The sequence below is a fragment of the Lepus europaeus genome, chromosome 3 (genome assembly GCF_033115175.1).
Source record: "Lepus europaeus isolate LE1 chromosome 3, mLepTim1.pri, whole genome shotgun sequence".
In the NCBI taxonomy this organism is placed as follows: Eukaryota; Metazoa; Chordata; class Mammalia; order Lagomorpha; family Leporidae; genus Lepus; species Lepus europaeus.
The window spans coordinates 166006952-166025647 of record NC_084829.1 but is presented as its reverse complement, the minus strand read 5'-3'; the positions used below and the strand labels follow the sequence as shown (position 1 = coordinate 166025647).

Sequence of the window (18696 nt, the reverse complement as noted above, 5' to 3'; positions counted from 1 at the left end):
GGTGATACCTCATTGTGGTTTTTATTTGCATTTCCCTGATGGCTAGTGATCCTGAGCACTTTTTCAAGTGTTTGTTAGCCATTTGTATTTCATCCTTTGAAAGTTGCCTGTCCATGTTTTTTGCCCATTTCTTAATTGGCTTGTTTTGTTGTTGAATTTCTTGACATCTTTATAGATCCTGGATATTAACCCTTTATCAGTTATATGTATGAAAATATTTTTCCCATTCTTTTATTTGTCTCTTCTCTTTGCTCAGTGTTTCCTTTGCAGTACAGAAGCTTCTTGGCTTGATGTAACCCCATTTGTCTATTTTTGTCTTTATTGTATGTGCTTCTGAGGTCTTCCCCAAGAAGTCTTTGCGTGTGCCACTGTCTTGGCAGAGTTTCCCCAATGCTTTCCTCTAGTAATGTGATAGTATCAGGTCACAGATTTAGATCCCTGGTCCATTTTGAGTTGATTTTTTGTATAAGGTATAAGGTAGGGGTCTTGTTTCATCCTGCATGTGTAAATCCAGTTTTCCCAGCACTGTTGAAGAGACTGTTCTTTCTCCAGGGATTGATTTCATCTAATTTGTCAAAGATCAGTTGGTTTAATTTCTGGGGTTTCTATTCTGTTTTATTGGTCTACATGTCTGTTTTTGTGCCAGAGGCAGGCTGTTTTGATTATAACTGCCTTGTGGTATGTCTTGAAGTCTGACACTGTAATGTTTCCAGCTTTATTTTTGTTGTTTAAGGTTGTTTTAGCTATTCAGGTTTCTTGTGTTTCCATACGAATTTTAGCACAATTTTTTCACGATCTGAGAAGCATGTCCTTGAAATTTTTTTTTTTTAAATTTAAACACCTAAGAATAATTGTGTGTTAATTACTGAGTTCAACCAATAGTACTAGAACAACAACAACAACAACAAATACTAAAAAGGATAAAGTATTACATTGTACATCTAAAGTCAGGACAGGAGCTGATCAGTTCATTGTTGCTTATAGTGTCCATTTCACTTAACAGGTTTCCCCTTTGGCGCTCAGTTGTCACCGCTCAGGGAAAACAAATGATATTTTTCTCTTTGGGACTGGCTTAATTCACTCAGCATGATGTTTTCCAGATTGCTCCATCTTGTTGCAAATGACTGGGTTTCGTTGTTTCTTACTGCTGTATAGTATTCTATGTCCTTGAAATTTTGATTGGGGTCACACTGAATCTGTAAATTACTTTCAGTAGTATGGACATTTTGATTATATTAATTCTTTTAGAACACGAACATGGAAGATTTTTCCATTTTTTGTATCTTCTATTTCTTTAATGTTTTGTAATTTTCATTGTAGATGTCTTTCATATCATAGGTTAAATTTATGCCAAAGTATTTAAGTTTTTTTGGTAGCTATTATGAATAGAACTGATCTTACAAGTTCTTTCTCAGCCATAGCTTGTCTGTGCATACAAGGGCTATTAATTTTTGTGTGTTGATTTTATATCCTGCAACTGTACCAAGCTCCTATGAGTTCCAGTAATCTTAGTGGAGTCTTTTGGTATCCCTATATATGGAATGATGTCATCTGCAAACAGGAGTAATTTGACTTTCTCCTTTCCAAATTGTATCCCTTTGATTTCTTTTTCTTGCCTAATGGCTGTGGTTAAAACTTCCAGAACTATATTGAATAACAGTGGTGAAAGTGGGCATCCTTTTCTGGTTCTGGATCTTAGTGGAAATGCTTCCCACTTTTCCCCATTCAATATGATGCTCTCACCAAATGGTGCTGACTCGTTCCATTTTCCCCTAAAGAATGGTTCTTCAGGAGAATCAGGTGTGAATGAGTTTGTCATAAATTGTCTTGATTATGTTGAAGAATATTTGTTCTATATCCAATTTGCTTAAGTTTTTTTTTATCATGAAAGGATATTATCAAATGCTTTATCTGCATTTGTTGAGATAATCATATGGTTTTATTCAGTTTGTTAATGTGATGTATCACATTTATTGTTTTGTGTATTTTGAACCATTCCCACATACCAGGGATAAATCCTACTTGGTCCAGGTGAATGATCTTTCTGATGTGTTGTTGGATTTGATTAGCTAGTAGTTTGTTAAGAATTTATGAGAAATTTTCCTCTATGTTATAGGGATATTGGTCTGTAGTTCTCTTTCTTTTTTGTGTCTCTTTTTGGTTTTGGAATTAAGGTGATATCAGCCCCATGGAGAGAATTTGGAAGGATTCTCTTCCTTCAATTGGCTTGAATATCTTGAGAAGAATTGGAATCAGTTATTCTTTAAAAGTTTGGTAGAATCATTCCCTGTATCTTGTCTGACCACATTGGAATGAAGCTAGAAATGAACAGCTTTAGAAAATATGCAAACACAATGGAGACAAAGCAACACACTCCTGAATGAACAGTGGACATAGAAGAAATCAAAAAGGAAACTAGAAAATTCCTGGAAACTAATGAAGATGACAATACAACATATCAAAACTTAAGGGATACAGCCAAAGCAGTGTTAAGAGGGAAGTTTATAGCAATTAGTGCCTACATCAAGAAATTGGAATGACATCAAATAAGTGGTCTATCAGTATATCTCAAGGATCTAGAAAAACAACAAACTAAACCCAAAATTAGTAAGAAGAAAGAAATAGAGAGGAAATAAACAAAATGGAAACCAAGAAACAATACAAAAGATCAGTGAAATGAAGAGCTGTTTGTTTAAAAAAATAGACAAAATTGATATACCACTGGTCCAACTAATCCAAAAAAGGGAGAAGACCCAAATCAATAAAATCAGAGATGAGAAAGGAGTTATAATGACTGATACCACGGAAATAAAGAAAATCATCAGGAATTACTACAAACAGCTATATGTCTACCAACTGGAAAATCTAGAAGAAATGTATAGACTTCTAGACACATACATTCTACCAAAATTGAGTCATGAAGACATAGGAAAACTAAATAGACTAATGACCAAGCTGGAGATTGAATCAGTAATGAAAACCCTCCCAACAAAGAAAAGCCCTGGACTGCATGGCTTCACTGTTGAATTCTACCAAACTTTTAAAGAAGAACTAATTTCCATTCACTTTCATCACAAGGCATGATAGTACTGATATGCCTTCAGGGATTATTGGCACTTTGGATGTACTCTTCCTTCCCTCCATTGTGTGTTGACAAGCAACCAGGTACACAGGTGACAGCACAAGGGTCAGACCAATGATTAAGCCTTTATTCACTTGCTGGGACAGTGAAAGCAAGAGACACCAGATGGTGCTGGCTTGTTAGTACTCCATTTTCCCCTGCAGAATGGTTCTAGGGGAGAATTAGGTAGATCAGCTCAGGTGGGGAATTATTTCACCAATGAAGAGTCCCAGACAAAGGGCTTCTACCTCTTGATGGGTTTGTTAGCTGCAGGAAGGGCTTTCAGTGGAAAAATACTGAGCATGAGTATGAAGGTCACTGAATGGCGGCACCTGGTCTAAGGATGAAGCTTTGTGTGGGAGGATGGCTGACCCAGTTAGGGCAACCCCTTCCAGAAAATGACAGTGCACCAAGTCTGGCCTGGGGTTAGTGGGGAGGATGGTTTCCCATGAGGGCTGCCAGGCAGAGCTTTGTAGCTGCCTACAGTTGGACTTGAAATATCACACAGTGGATTGGGGCCTGGAGCTGGACCTCTGAGTGGCAGCCAGGTTTCCTGTTGGCATTCAAGATCGCCCACCACAGTAAGCACAGTAACCGCTTTCTCTGCCTGTTGGTTCAGAGGCATGAGGACTGCAAAGGACCTGAGGGACAGTCCTCACTCCAGTTTGGTGGAGTTGTGTGTCTTTCAGTGGAAACTTTCCTCCTTTGAAATTAAGAACTCTTGCCAGGACCAGCAAGGCACCAGTTTCTGGGACAGGTAGTAAAGGAGAACACCAGGTGTAGTAGTGAGTGAAGCCATTCCCATCTGGATGGTGGTTTAGGGCCACATAAGCAGTCTCACAGAGGACACTGCCCTGCCCTACGGGCTGCCCTACCTTGCTGCTACTGAGTCTGTACAAGCTGTTCTACTCTATCATCCAGCCACTTCATGTTAGGGCAGCAGGGTTTGACTAGTGAGTTCCATGATCATGGGTCCATGGCCACACCTCATTCATGGTTAAGTTCCTTGGTCAGAAGGAATGCTTGCTGGAATATCATGGCTGTGCCCACTTGGACACTGTAAAGGGAACTCCTCCTCTCAAGATCTTTAATCTCATATTTTGCCATGTAAGGTGATATTCACAAGTCCCACAAACTTAATGTAGATATCTTTTGAGAAGTTGTTTTTTGACCTACATAGCATCTGATTCTTTTACTTATAAATGAGAGGCAGTGAGGTTTGAGAGATATTAGAGGGGATAGGTGCTAAAAAGTATGGAATCTGAAGGAACACTAATTTGTTTTGAAATGTTAGCCTAGGTACTTATTTGCTGGGTAAATTCTGGACAGTTATGTAACTTCTTACTCTTCTTTTCTCCTGTAAAATGAGGATAATACTAACACTGTATCATAGAATGATTTTGAAGATATTTGGTAAATGTAAAGTGACTAGAATAGTGCCTGACATATAGTAAGCACTCAATAGATATGGATCAATGGTAACACAAGCAGTTGGCTCAGAAAAACTCTAGTTTTTGGTGGTAGATCCATTTGATGTATTTGTATTTATGAAGGTTCAACCAGTTATTTGCCACATGAAGAAATATTGGTAAGACACACAGGGAAACATAGCTGTCTGTGTTTGGTGGAGAGAATGTGGTGGGATTGAGACTACTCCATATTTATTTTTCAGTTTTAATTTTTCAGTGTGTGCAAATTTGAAAAGGACAACTAAATTAGAGAAAGTTCGATATCAAAGTTCTTATTAAAAACAAATTAGTAAAAATACCCAAAATATAGGGGTTTTTTTGTTTATTTTTTAGGTCTGTTCCAATGACTCATGAATTCACGTTGTTTCTTTTGGTAGATGGTGACTTTTTTCTCTTGAGTTCAGTTTTTGTACTCATTATTCTTTCTAAGAAATTTTCCATTTAAATGCCATTCGTTTTTAAAAAGTTGTGCTTTTACTCCATTTTAGAAAAATACAGTTAATTTGAAATACATAACTTTAGTTAACTTGTTACCGACATAGAAATCATATGTTTATAATTTAAAACATATGTTTCTGCATACTTAAGCCTCATACAGTTTTTATTTTTTTCTATTTTTGGTATCTTTTAATGTTACATTAACTATAAGTTAACACTGTCTTGTAATTCACTGGCTTTTTTTAATTGTAAGATTTATTTTATGTATTTGAGAGGTGGAATGATAGGGAGAAACAGATAAAGATGTCTTTCATCTACTGGTTCACTCCGCAAATGTCTGCTAGAGCCAGGGCTGGGCCAGGCTGAAGCCAGGAGCCTGGACCTCCATCTGGGTTTCTCATTGAGTGGCAAGGGCCCATGTACTTGGTTGATCTGCTGCTGCTTTCCCAGGTACATTAGCAGGGAACTGGATTGAAAGTGGAGTAGCTGGGACACAAACTGGCACCCAAATGGGATGCCAGCATTGCTGGTGTGGCTTAATTTTGCTATGCCACACTGCTGGCCCTCACTCACTGATTTCTTATTGCATGGCACTGTATTTCTAGATGCTTTATTAAGTTCATTATTAAGTAACATAATGACCACACTGCCAACATGGAGAAATGTTATGGTCAACATGTACCTTAAAGTATTGGCACTTTACTTCTGTGAGCAGCTGTATTTTATTTTTGAAAACACTTTAACAATTGATTTATTTTTCTTATATATTTATTTTCATTTCATTTGAAAGAAAGAGACAGAAACACAGAGATCTTCTGACTTCTGAATCATTCCCCCAAATGCTTGAATCAGCTGGGGTGCTGGACCAGGCTGAAGCCAGGAGTCAGGGACTTATTCTAGGTCTCCCACAAAGGTTACAAAGACCAAAGACCCAGTAATCCACCACCTGTTGACTCTCCATGTGTGCATTAGCAGGAAGCTGGATTGAAAGAGTAGCTGGGATTCAAAAATAAATGGGATGTTGGCATCCCAACTAACATCGTAACTGCTATGTCTGTTGCCTGCTTGCACAGTTTGTTTATTTAAGCTTAACAAAAGCCCTGGGATGTAGGTGGCTCAGGCATAGCTAGTGTTACTTAAATTTATCTGTTCTTACCGTTTCTCTGCTTGAGTAAAAGGCAAAGATTGTACTTTTGTCATTCTTAGATTTCTAGTGCCTAGCATATTGTTGGCATGCAGAAAAGTTACTGAGTGTTCAAATAAGTGCACAGTTGGATGCAGAAGTAAGAGCAGTCACTAAGTGTGATATTATTGTAAGATTTTGTATCAAGTAAATGGAATACCTGGAACCAGAACCCATGTTCTTAGACTTCTACTCAGTGTTTGCTTTAAATATGAGATAAGTTTAGGGCTGTTCAAATCCTTTGTACCAAACAGAATAAATTAATCTCTGGTCCATGTAGATTTAGCATTTGTGTTCATGAGAATAATCAAAGCAAATTCATAGTCTCTGAAGCACGTGATAAATTATTTTTGTTTTTCTGTTTATCACAGGTTTTAAGCAATATGTGTCTTCCTATTTGTCTTAGTCAATTTGGGCAGCTTCAGACAATACCATAGGCTGGATGACTTAACAAGCATTTCTTTCTCTCAGCTTTGGAGGCTGGGAAGTAAGATGAAGGAGCCAGCAGATGCAGTTTCAGGTGAAGGCCCTCTGCCTCCTTTGCCAATGGCTGGCTTCTCACTGCATCTTCATACAGATGAGAGAGAAACTTACTCTAATGCCAACATGAAGATTCCACCTTCATGAGATCATTACCCCAACCTCCAAGTCCTTGGACACTGGGGAGGGATTAGGTCTTCAATGTATAAATGTTGGAGGGACATAAGCATTTAGTCTGTAGCACTATTCTCATCAAAGTGTAGTAGTGTTATAATTAGTAATATGTGTTCCAAACTATTCTTCTCCGTTGAGAAGATTTAAATTGTCAATGGGATATTTTTATTTTTTTCCCTCGGTAGGGTATTGTGGCAGGTTATTGTTAAAACAGTTAACAGGTTTCTTACCTCAAATTTCTCTCCATGGTGTCACCATATGAATCTAAAGAGAACATTCACGTTTATTTTATCACCTGTTTTTATTACTGAATATGCCAAAAATCATTTCATTTGACATGTCCCAAATTGAATTTGCCATCTTTTATTAGTTATGTCACACACATAGCTATGCAGGCATGACAGCTGGTACTCACCTCTATTCTCAGTCGCTGCTGACTCTACCACATTTAACCAGTAAGTCCTGCTGGTTATGTCTCTGAAATGTATCTCCACTGGCCTGTGTAGACATTATTTTTTCCCAAAATTAATCATCCTCCATAATATTAGAGACTTTGTTTTCATAAACTCACAACAGACTTACTTGAGCTAGGATATCAGGCCTTCTATAATCTAGAACCTTGGCTAGTTGGTGCTTGGCTCATTTCTACCTCTTTGCCTCTTATTTAAGTTCAGAAACACCAGGCTATTTGTAGTTCCACCCATGCCCTATTTCTTCCTTTGAATCCATGTCTTCTCACACTGTAATCCCTGTCTGGAAATTCCCAAACCACTTACATGCTTGTTTAGTTTCTTCTCATTTAGATTCAGCTCTGAGATTCTCAGCGGAAGTCATAACTGATTCCTTCCCATGCTTATCTCTTGACACCCAGTGCTGGGTTTATTTGTTCAAACATTCATTGATTTAAATATTTATTATTAAGCACCTATTCTAGGTGAACAAAAGATTTCTACCCTTGTAGTTTGCACATTCTAGTAGAAGATAAGAAGCTAAGTAAATTTTGTAGAATGTCAGATCATTAGAACGACATGGGAAACATGTTTAAGTAGAACAGAATGAGGATCAGGAGCTTAGTCAGTGGGGGTTGGGAGATAGCAATACTAAATCTTGTTGTATAATTCTCATTGGGGGTGGTATTTTGAACAATAATATGAAGAAGATGAAGGATTTACCCATGTAGATGTCTGAACAAAAATGAGGCAGCTCAAAGGTCCCAGTGTGGAAGCATGCCTGATTTGTTCATGGAGGTCCAAGAGGTCGTATGGGCAAGGCATGAAGGGCTTCACAAACCATCATGATGACTCCGACTGTTACTTGTGTGAGCTTAGGAGAAAGGCAGCATGATCTAAGTTAGGTTTTGACAGGGTGGTATGTTGAGGCATGACTATCAGTCAGTAAGTGCAAGTTAGTCAGCTAGATGGCCATTGAAATATCCAGATGCAAGATGCTGATGGCTTGGATCACAGTATGGGCTGTTGTGATGGTGACACATGGTCAGATTTGGGATGCTGTTGTGAAGTTTGAGACAACAAGACTGCCTAATGGTTTAGGTGGGAAGTATGAGAGAAAGGAGGCAAGGATGATTTGGGGGTTCCTTACTGTTATTGTCCTTAATCCCAGGCATCTTACTGGTATCCAGTCTTGTCAGTCTACCTCTTAATTATTCTTTTATTCCCCTGTTGTTGTTTGTTTCTTTTTTAAGATTGTTTATTTATTTGAAAGGCAGAATTACAGAGAGAGGGGAGTGAGGGAGAAACAGAGAGAGAGAGAGAGAGAGAGAGAGAGAGAGAATCTTCCAGCTGCTAATTCACTCCTCAGAAGGTCTTATTGGCTGGGGCTGGGCCACGCTGCAGCCAGGAGCCAGGAGCTTCAACCAGATCTCCCATTTGGGTGGCAGGACCCCAAGTACTTGGGCCATTTTCTTTTTTCCCAGGAACACAAGCAGGGAGCTGAATTAGAAGTATGTATGTGATGCTGGCGTCATAGGTAGCAGCTTTAACTGCTGTGCCACAATACCTGCAGTAGTGGACTAATGAGCAAGACTTTGCCTCAATCAATTCCTTTTATGGAAATACAAGTAATTTCAAAACATGAATGTTTATAGAGATTTATAAGAGTGATGTGTATCTTTTCTGAGGTTAAATCCTGTGTACTTTCAGTTGCTTACAGATAAAAGTCTAAATCCTTAGCATTACATGCAATATCCTAAAAGCGCCATCTGCTTACTGTGAGAGCTGCATCTTCCACCTGTTCTACCTTCCCTTTATCCTCTATAATTTCTGAACTTCTGAAAGGTTGATCCTTTATGCCTCCTTGGGAAGGTAAGTGCTGTCTGTCCTCCCCATCTTGCTGGTTAGTGCATTTCTAGGCCAACTTTGGGTGTCCAACTGTGAGAGCCTTCCCTGACCCTGGTATCTCACCTAGTTCAGGGCTTTACTCCTTTTCCTGTGACCTCCTGCACAGTTACTGCACCTATTCCGCTGTGTTGTAGAGGTCTGTGGTCTGTCTCTGACAACTGTTCTGAACGCTTAAGGTGGGAGCAGCAGTAGTAGTGGTATCCAGAACAGGTCCAGTACCAGCATGATTGTGTTTAGGCTGCTGGGGAATTAAGTCAGAAGTGGGTAGGAGACTTTCATTATGTACGTAAGAACAAAAGAGGAAAAAGTTTGTTTGGTGGCCAAAAATGGTAGATACACTTGGTGGTTAAGAATTGAAGTCTAAATGTAGTTTTCATGTCAGTGTCGAGAGCCGCAGGCAAGGGGGCCTTGCAGCAGAAAATGAAAGTAGTTTGGGGCCAGTCATGGAGATGCCTCCGTATCTCATGAGTTTTTCACTGTTCTGAAATGGTAAGGAACGGATCCAATACTTTTTATTTTCGTAAAAATCTGAATATTGTCGTCCTTTGGTGAAAACGCACTTTGCTTCTGTTGTGTTTCACTGGTTACAGCGCTGACAAGGTAATTTACCCAAGCCAACCAGGCCTCAGGTGAAGCGAGGGGGAGGGCGGGAGAAAGGCGTCTCCCTCAGGAAGGATCTGACCGGCCGAACGGTCTGGGGAAGAAACAGGCGGCGCCGGGCCCGGGACGCCCGCGAGGCCAGGCCGGGCAGGCCGCCCCAGCAGCTGGCTCAGGTGGCCCCTGACCATGCCCGTCCTCGGCCAAGGCTGTGGGAGGCCAGGGAGGAGCAAGGAGCTGTGCGCAGCACGCTGGACGGGGCAGCAGGCAGTTCTGGGTTCTGGCCTGTCCTCCGGCCGTCGGACCCGGCTTCAAGGCGCTGGGCTCGGCCCACCTCAGCCATGAGCAGCCTCCTGCTGTGACTGGGCACCTTTACCTGGAGGTCTGAGGCGGGCAGCGGCACTTCCGGCGTGGGCTTGATGACCCGGAAGTAGTGCCGTGGGCTTGACGCCAGAAAGTGGTGCCGTGGGCTTGATGACCCGGAAGTGGTGCCGTGGGCTTGACGACCCGGAAGTGCCCTGTGGCGGCCTGTGGTGGCCGAGGCCTGTGAGCAAGGTGGCTGCGGGGTGCAGGAGGACAGTGGCCTCAAGGGTGTGGGCTTGGCCTGGTGGGGCCTTTATGCAGACGGGGCTCCGGAGGCCACGCTGTGTGACCCATCACTGACCTCCTTGGTGGGGGAGCGCCGAGAGGGAGCGGCCCGCAGCCATCTTGGGCCGAGCAGCTCAGGGGCAGCCTGCGTGGGTCGCTCCCGGAGACTGGGGTCCCAGTACCCGGGGTGTGAAGGTTCCCCAGCGCGTTTAGTGGCAGCAGGGCCTGTGATGGGGACAAAGACGTGGTTCCGGCCTCCCGATGTGCTGAGGCTGTCAGACGTTCCTGACTGACCTGAGCGTGGAATGGCACATGGAGTCCCGCAGGTGTTGATATCCGATGTCAACGCTGCCGGCGTGCGTGGCACCAGGGGTGTCTGGGTCACAGACTTTGGACTCAAGGACACCCCCACCCCAAATTCCAAGAGAGTAGAGTGAAGAAAGATTTATCAGCAGACTGGAAATTATCAAGACTAGATTTCGAAGGGGCTGGATAGTTTGACAGGGTTCCTTTTGGCAGGAAGGAAAAGAAACATGGCTTCAGACTGTTGAAGCAATAGGACATCCCATATCCTAAAATAAGAAACCCTGAGGCAGGGCAAGCCCAGGACTGATGAACCTCCCTAAGGAGCCATTTTTATCATTCCTGTTCTCCTCATTGGCTTCATTTTGATGGTGGCAAGTTAGGTACTTTGACTACAGGCCTGGTGTGCACCTTGCAGAAGAGTGGACTTTTTATGGTGATTGCTAAACAAAGAGCTTGCAGGGGAATGGGAGTATCGTGATTGAGTTGCCTAGTCAGGGAGATGGTGACCTTTACTACAAATGCAAAATGGTGGCCAACAGTGTTTGGAGCAAAGGCAGCAACAGTGGAACAGGACATGGCTAAGAGGTGTAGACATCTTGTGGAGGGGTTGACGCAGGAATTGGATGATTTGCATTTAGAGGTTGGAAGAGAGGATGGATTGAGGAGGTCTTAGGTGAGGAGGAGGTGGCAGAAAATTTCTCTTAGACACAAACACAGTAGAGTGAGCAGCAGAGTCGTGAAGGCTGAGGGATAGTGATGCCGAGGGTTTTCTCACGTTTGACTCTTGTGTTTGTTTTGTTTTGTTTTGTTTAGAAGCTAATGGTATAGATATAGAAGTCACCCACAGAGATGTTACAGTTGAAGAGATGGGGGTAGAGAAGACTTTGAAGGAAAAGAATGTAGAATGAGGATAGAAGAGAGGAAATTCCAACATTTCACAGGTGAGTAGAGGACAGTAAGTCAGCAAAAGAAATTTAGAGAGTACATTCAGATAGGCAGCAAAATAGTACTTTGTAGCTATAAGTTTTAATTACCAAAACCATTAAATTATCAATTCACTAGAATTTGCCCTCATCATATGTTTAATCTGTTTTGAACTCTCCCACAGCATTGTAGGCAGGGTTTTGCTGTGTTAAGTTTATGGTATTTTATGCTGGATGATTACTTTTAATAGCTTTTGAGTATTTCTGTAAAGTTCTTGTTGGCTGATTTTCATTTTGTTTTTCGTAGGATGGTTGGCCTGTTTAATATTTGCTTTAGGCAAATTAATTATTGGCAAACTGCCTGCTTCTTTGCTATGTTGTTTAGGAGTTTTTTTTTTTTTTTTTCAAGAAAATAAGGGGTTGGTTAACAATATCTGATACTGCTGAGAACAAGGAAGATAAAGATTGAGATAAAAATCAGATGAGATAATGCTCTTTAACAATTTGGGCAGTTTAGTTTGGTGTATATGTTAAAAATCAAATGCTTTCAGTGCAGTGCTATGCATGAATTGGTGAAGGACATTAAAGTAAGTGTTGGACTTACTGCTTTGGCTTTGATGGCAAAAAAAGAACAAAATGAAAGTATAATGGGCTTGCCAGGTTTTAAGACGTTTTATTTTTGTTGATGGTGATGTTTCAGAATTGGGGGCAATCAGAGCATTTTTGAAATCTACTAGCAGGGGTTACAGAGTTTATAGACATGAAACATGGGGAGGACTAACAGAATGAGCAAGGCAAAGAAGGAACCGAGACCCAAGATGGGGAGCTAGCTGAATCAAGAAAGGGACTAGAAAGTGGTAGAGTTTCAGAGGATTGTTGAAGAAATGAATTCCCTCAGGAAAAAAGCAGCCTTCATATGTCCGGGAGATATTGATGTGTATATGGGTGCTCAGCGGTAGTGGCATGATCTTTGTTAGTTGCTGTGGAATCAGGATAGGTTGTCATCCAGGGGGAATAAAAGAATTGCTATGACTGTTGTTGTTGTGTTTTTTTTTATTTTTTTTAATTTTTTTTTTACAGGCAGAGTGGACAGCGAGAGAGAGAGACAGAGAGAAAGAGAAAGGTCTTCCTTTGCTGTTGGTTCACCCTCCAATGGCCGCCGCGGCCGGCGCACCACGCTGGTCCGATGGCAGGAGCCAGGTGCTTCTCCTGTTCTCCCATGGGGTGCAGGGCCCAAGGACTTGGGCCATCCTCCACTGCACTCCCTGGCCACAGCAGAGAGCTGGCCTGGAAGAGGGGCAGCCGGGACAGAACCGGCACCCCGACCGGGTCTAGAACTCGGTGTGCCGGCGCCGCAAGGCAGAGGATTAGCCTAGTGAGCCGCGGCGCCGGCTGACTGTTGTTTTTTTTTTTTTTTTCAACCAGTTAGAAATACTAGTGATGAAAATTGTGTGGATCTATTTACCTAGTAGTGAGGTTAAGAAAGGGATTCTATGGCGCTTGCTAAGGTGTGATTGGAATAATTGGCAAAGGTTTTCAGACTTTATAATATTATAATAGAGAGATGGAATTAATCCATGTGGCAGGGAAACCAGATGAATAGAGACAAAAGAGTATAACAGAGGGCAAAGATCAGACTTACTAGTAATGAAAGAAACAATGAGATATAAGGATAGAATGGTGTGGTCAGGCATGGAGTTTTGTCATGGGAGGAAGAAAACAGATTTTCTGTTTATTTATAGTTAATAGCATAATTTCCAACCCATGTAGAGGAGTGTCTTGAGTACAAATTAATTTTGAACTTGAAGGCATAATAAATAGTATGTTTAAGGTAATATTAGATATCTCTTGTTTTATTGGCTTTATAAACAGAATGCCAGTGTAGTTTGTAAAGTATAATACTTTAGAATAGTTGTAAATCATAGTATAAGTATGCTATTTCTTTCTTTTTTTATTTGAAGGCAAGATTTATTTATGTCGGAGACCTCCTGGCAGAGTGGACAGGAGGGGGGCTGTAAGAGAGGCAAAACCCAAAGGGGCTGGTGATACTGGGGTTTTTAAGAACAGTTTTGGAGAAGAAAAGAACTTGACAGGTTGACATTTGGTTACAAAGCAAGAACAAAACCTGCTGAAAGAGCTGATCTGTAATCTTATTTGCTGAGGAGGTAGGATAGGTAACTGGTTTTTACAGTAAACTGAGCTAGGAAGGATGGAATCGCCACTCCCTTGCTGTTTGAAAGATGAAAATGGAAGCTCCCAAGGAGTGAGGTAGGCACTTGACCTTGATAAAGGTAACTTCTGGGCGAAGAAAGCATTTTGCGTCCTCAGTTTCCATTGGGACCGACCTGACTGCCTGTTAATCCGTCTGACTCCTCGTATTCCCTCCCTGAGAAGAATGGACCCTAACTTCTGCTCTGGCTTCTTCAAGCTGAGTAGGGGTAGAGAGAGTAGGGAATGGCAGTCAAGATGGGGTTCCAGCAGGAGGTGGCCTCTTGGGGAGGATGCAGTGCCAGCTTGCAGAAACTGCTTCCATCTGAGGTTTCATGTCTGTTACAAGTCTGGAAAAAAATGAATCTAACAAGCAGATTAAATACACAGGATCTAAAACAAAAGACATGATCATTATTAGAGGACCTAAGAAAGGTGTTGTCTAAGCCTCGAGGAAGTTTCTCATTGAGGGGCAAATAGAAACAGACAGGAGGTTGCTTGATGATAATAGGGTGGGTGTTAAGGCCTGGACAGACCTACCTATCTTTTCACATGGGGTGCTGGAAGAGGCAAAAAAGGAAGGTGTGACCCTCCTTAGGGAAAGAACCCTGCTGACCTCCATTACCTAGCTGGGCTGGGAGGACAGCTGGCTTGAAGAGAATGCCAGTGCCATCGCTAAAGGGAATTTACAGTTCTGCCTGCAGAGTTGCTGACCCTACTTGGCTGTCCCCTCAACAGTGGTGGTTCCTTTGGAAGCTGTGCAGAGTGTAGGGCTTTTTTCAGCTTAGAGCCCACAGGATCTGCAGCTCTGACCCAGGAGTCCTTCAATCCCCAGGGCAGTTCTGTTTCCAGTGATCCAGATCTTGGGTGGAAGAGCTGCCAGGGCTTTTCATGAGCTGACTTCTGTGTCCAGCTGCAGCCCTGGCTTTCCACACTGAAGTCTGATGCCATTTGGGTAGACTGGCAGTTGGGTCTCCTTGATTGCAGATCACTGAGGAAAGCCTGCCACCTATCCTTGCATTGCTCCTGCTGTCCAGCTTGCTCCTTCTTCTCCTGGTTTCTGGTAAAGTGGACCACAGAGGCAGCCTTCAATGCCAGCCAAGAGGGTGCTCAGTCCCCTGCTTAGTCTCTGGTGGCTTGGGCTAGAAGTCTATAGTTACAGACATGTTCTGATAGTGGTTTTCCTGTGAGGTAGACAGTACCCATGAGAAAAGCTATGACCTCACTTTAAGATCAAACATGATGATTGCCTTGTCTATAGATTTTGAAGTCATGGTAAAACTTTCTCTCCCTTAGTTTGGTTTAAAAAGGAGGTTTTGCTTGTTTACTGTGCCCATGGTGAAATGTAGTTTATTTCACCATGGGCACAGTAAACAATTTCTTGTATATGTAATAGTCTATTATTACAGAAAATTGTTCACCATCCCTTTTATAAGGTCTAAAGATCAGATTGCACATCCTGGAGAGTCCTTCAGAATAGAGTCAGTTTTCCCATCTTTGATGAGAACAGAGGAGAAATGAGGGAACAAGTCAGGCTTCCCAGATTGCTTACTCTTGGTAACTTAATATCAAGAGAAAACTTAATAAGCAATTTTAACTGTTAAGTAACAACTATGAAAATATTTACCAAAAGGCCCAATGCCTTCCATAAATTTCAAGAAAAGAATACATGTATTTGGACACATTTCTTAAATGTCTAGCTCAAGTGTAACTTTTGACCAGCAGACCCTAGCACAAACACTCAATGACTTAAACACTTTTAGCTTCTTTGTACCAACTAATTTAAAGCATCTGATACAGAGATTTATTTAGGTCACATGAACCAAAAAGGTATCTTTGGTTAATTTAGCAGTTTAAATTTATGAGTAGTCTTTTATCTATAAGCCAATTAAAATATAGCTCTTAATAAATTTTCTCATCTAGACATACAATATGTACACATGTATAACATAACATGCAAGGTAGAATAATAAAGCAATTTCAGTAATAGCTTTTTAAAATCTTTAACTTTTCAAAAAAATTACCATCAATCAATTAGAATTATTTTCTGCTCTTAGTAATCTAATTTTGTCATACTTTTTCTCAGTTGGAACCTTACTATCATTTTTAATAGAACATTATTTTTTTAACTTTTATTTTATTTTAAAGATTTATTTTATTATTTATATGAAAGAGTTACACAGAGAGAGGAGAGGCAGAGAGAGAGAGAGGTCTTCCATCCGTTGTTTCACTCCCTAATTGGCCGCAACAGCTGGAGCTGCACCGATACGAAGCCAGCAGCCAGGAGCTTCTTCAGAGTCTCCCACATAGGTGCAGGGGCCCAAGGACTTGAGCCATCTTCTACTGCTTTCCCAGGCCATAGCAGAGAGCTGGATTGGAAATGGAGCAGCTGAGACTCGAACTGGCACCCGTATGGGATGCTGGCACTGCAGGCAGCAGCTTTACCCACTACGCCACAGCGCCGGTCCAATAGAACATTATGTAATATACAGTTTGAGCTGAAACTAGTAAATCAAAATCTTTATTAGCCAAGATATTTGTTTATTGTTGACAAAATTAGTTTTCACTTAGCAAGCTTGCTATTTCTGTATTTGTTTTAAAATGATACTTTAATCAGGGACAGGTTTTTAAAAGAATTCGTTTGTGGTGAAGTCGTTTTTATGACAGTGTTTTTTCTCGTCAGGAAACTGTTTCTTTGAACCCCTCACTCCTGGTTTGAGTGGTATGACTGAGCTGCAATCCGCTGTGGGTGACTGTGCCCTCTGGCTCATGTTTAGACATTAATGTGGACAGTTTTAATCCTATTGCTAACCCCCAAATACCCTTTTTTCCCCAAGCTAATGTTACAGTCATGTGGACATTTTCTCACAAATTACTTTTTCTGAAACCCTTCTAAATGAAATGTAACGAAGCAGTATCTTGGACATTCACCCGCATAAATAGGAGGGGAAGCTGTTATATGTAGCTAGAGCACTCTTTTGAAGAAACCTCACAGGTTGAGTTTGGGTTCGACACATTCACGATAACTAATGTAATATGTTGGACAGTTTGTTTTGTTAATAAGTTGCTAAAACCTGCTTAGCTCATAACTAACCTGTGCCCTCCCAGTTACATGCACACCTTCCTTCCTCCAGCGTTCACACACTAATGGCTGAAGTGCCAGACACTGTGAACTGATAAGATAAGAAGCACATGGTCCATTGCCATGAGCCAGGGGTCCGGACGGGGCCTGCTGACGCACGCAGTCCTCCCCTGATGTCAAAGGGCTGATAAGTAGCACCTTGGCTCCCTTCCCAAACTTTCTACCAGAGCGGGAAAAGACTCTTTGTCTGCAAGGCAGCTGGATTGAGGGATTTTTTTTTTTTTTAAATGACTGCTATTCTTGACTGAAGGCCAGGTTCCCGTCTGTTTAAATGGTTTAGTATTATTTCTGAATTGTTTGGCAAAAATAATGTTTGTTAGCAAAAATATTGTTAATGCATTTACATGATATTTTATGATATATTTGTTGCCACTTACAAGGCGTCACACTTGGAATTTTTTGGTGAGAAAATAAGTGTGGCAAAGATTTATAAAAGGTAGATTTCAGTAAGTCTTATATAAAGAAACTGTGGTACTGTTACCAATGTCTCTGCACTTACCCCATTTAAATACATCTACAAGGAAGGAGAAAAGCTGAATATACACTAGTGTCATTTCAGCAACCCTTAAAATCTCACAAGTATAGCAGGAAGTATCTCAGCATACTTACTGGCATTTAAAACATATCAGAAATACGGTGAAATATTATGTTTGTGACATTGAACTGTTAAAATCAAGTGGTAATCTACTAGTGTATATATCAGACATTTTTTGTTCTACTGATAAAAAAAAATCTGGACATGAGAACTTGCTCTACAGCCAGACTTGTCCTTACAGTGATAAGGTCTGAGCAGTGTGTCGTCCTGTAGAATGTCTGCTTAACTACTTTAATGGCTCATTATGAAATCCTAAGGAATGAAGATAACTGGAAGCCTGTAACTGACTATCTTGTTCGAAAGGAGGGTGTCTTGAGCAGAACGAAAAATCTGAAAATTTGAACAGCCTAGTGTGTTATATGGCAAGAATTATCAGTAACTGATGATAGGATCACCCCGGGTTAGTGGAATTTAGTAAGTTTCACCTTATCATCTAAACTTAAATTCTCATTATACACACTAGTTGAATAAGGTTAGCAATGAGCATTGTGGATTACAGTAAGTATATACAACTGGTTAGAACTATGAAGGATGGTTACATTCAGATATTGAAAATGAGAGAGCTGAGGACAGTGGTTACATAGGCGTTGTCTATATTTTTGTTACCATCGAAGCCAAAAAAATGTATTTGGGAACTGAGAGCTGCCACTGAGTTCTTAAGATGTAATTTTTGAGTTAAGATGTGTTCCTGAGGGCACTCTGGTAGTCTTGTGTCTTTTGCTGACTCATGTTTGTGGACGTATAAACTAGTGTTTTATTCGTATCGTGCCCAGTAATAGCTGATAGGTACTGACTACTTTTGTAAGCAGTTTTCGTCTGTGATCCATATTTAGCCTTTAAAACAGTCCGGTGAGGTATAAATGTTATTTTTATCTCTGTTTCCCAGATGAGGAAATTGAGGCACAGCGATGTGAAGTAACTTGTCATGGTAATTCAGTGCGTGCTAGCACTAGGAGAACCAGTGAGTCTGTCTTTGGCAGCTCAGATTTTATGATGTAAATTAAATGGGTCTGACTGGCCAGGCCGACAATGCCACCTTTCTTCAGCCATTGTCTGTACTGAGTGGCTTAGTACTGGAAGAGGGAATTGGGGTTTTCCACCTTACAGGATGCCAC

The 18696-nt window shown here is 41.2% G+C and overlaps 1 protein-coding gene across 2 annotated transcripts in view; it reads left to right on the top strand.

Moving 5' to 3' along the window:
- Positions 1–18696, top strand: part of PDE10A (phosphodiesterase 10A) — a 381690-nt gene that overhangs the window by 69891 nt on the left and 293103 nt on the right. The window contains exon 1 of one of the 2 annotated variants that reach the window (XM_062187024.1): positions 11570–11654. The exons of the other annotated variant lie outside the window; for it this stretch is intronic. Within the exon in view, the coding sequence (XP_062043008.1) occupies positions 11618–11654 (37 nt within the window). The 5' untranslated portion in view covers positions 11570–11617. Of the gene's footprint in view, positions 1–11569; positions 11655–18696 lie in introns of those variants that run through there. 2 annotated transcript variants of the gene reach the window in all.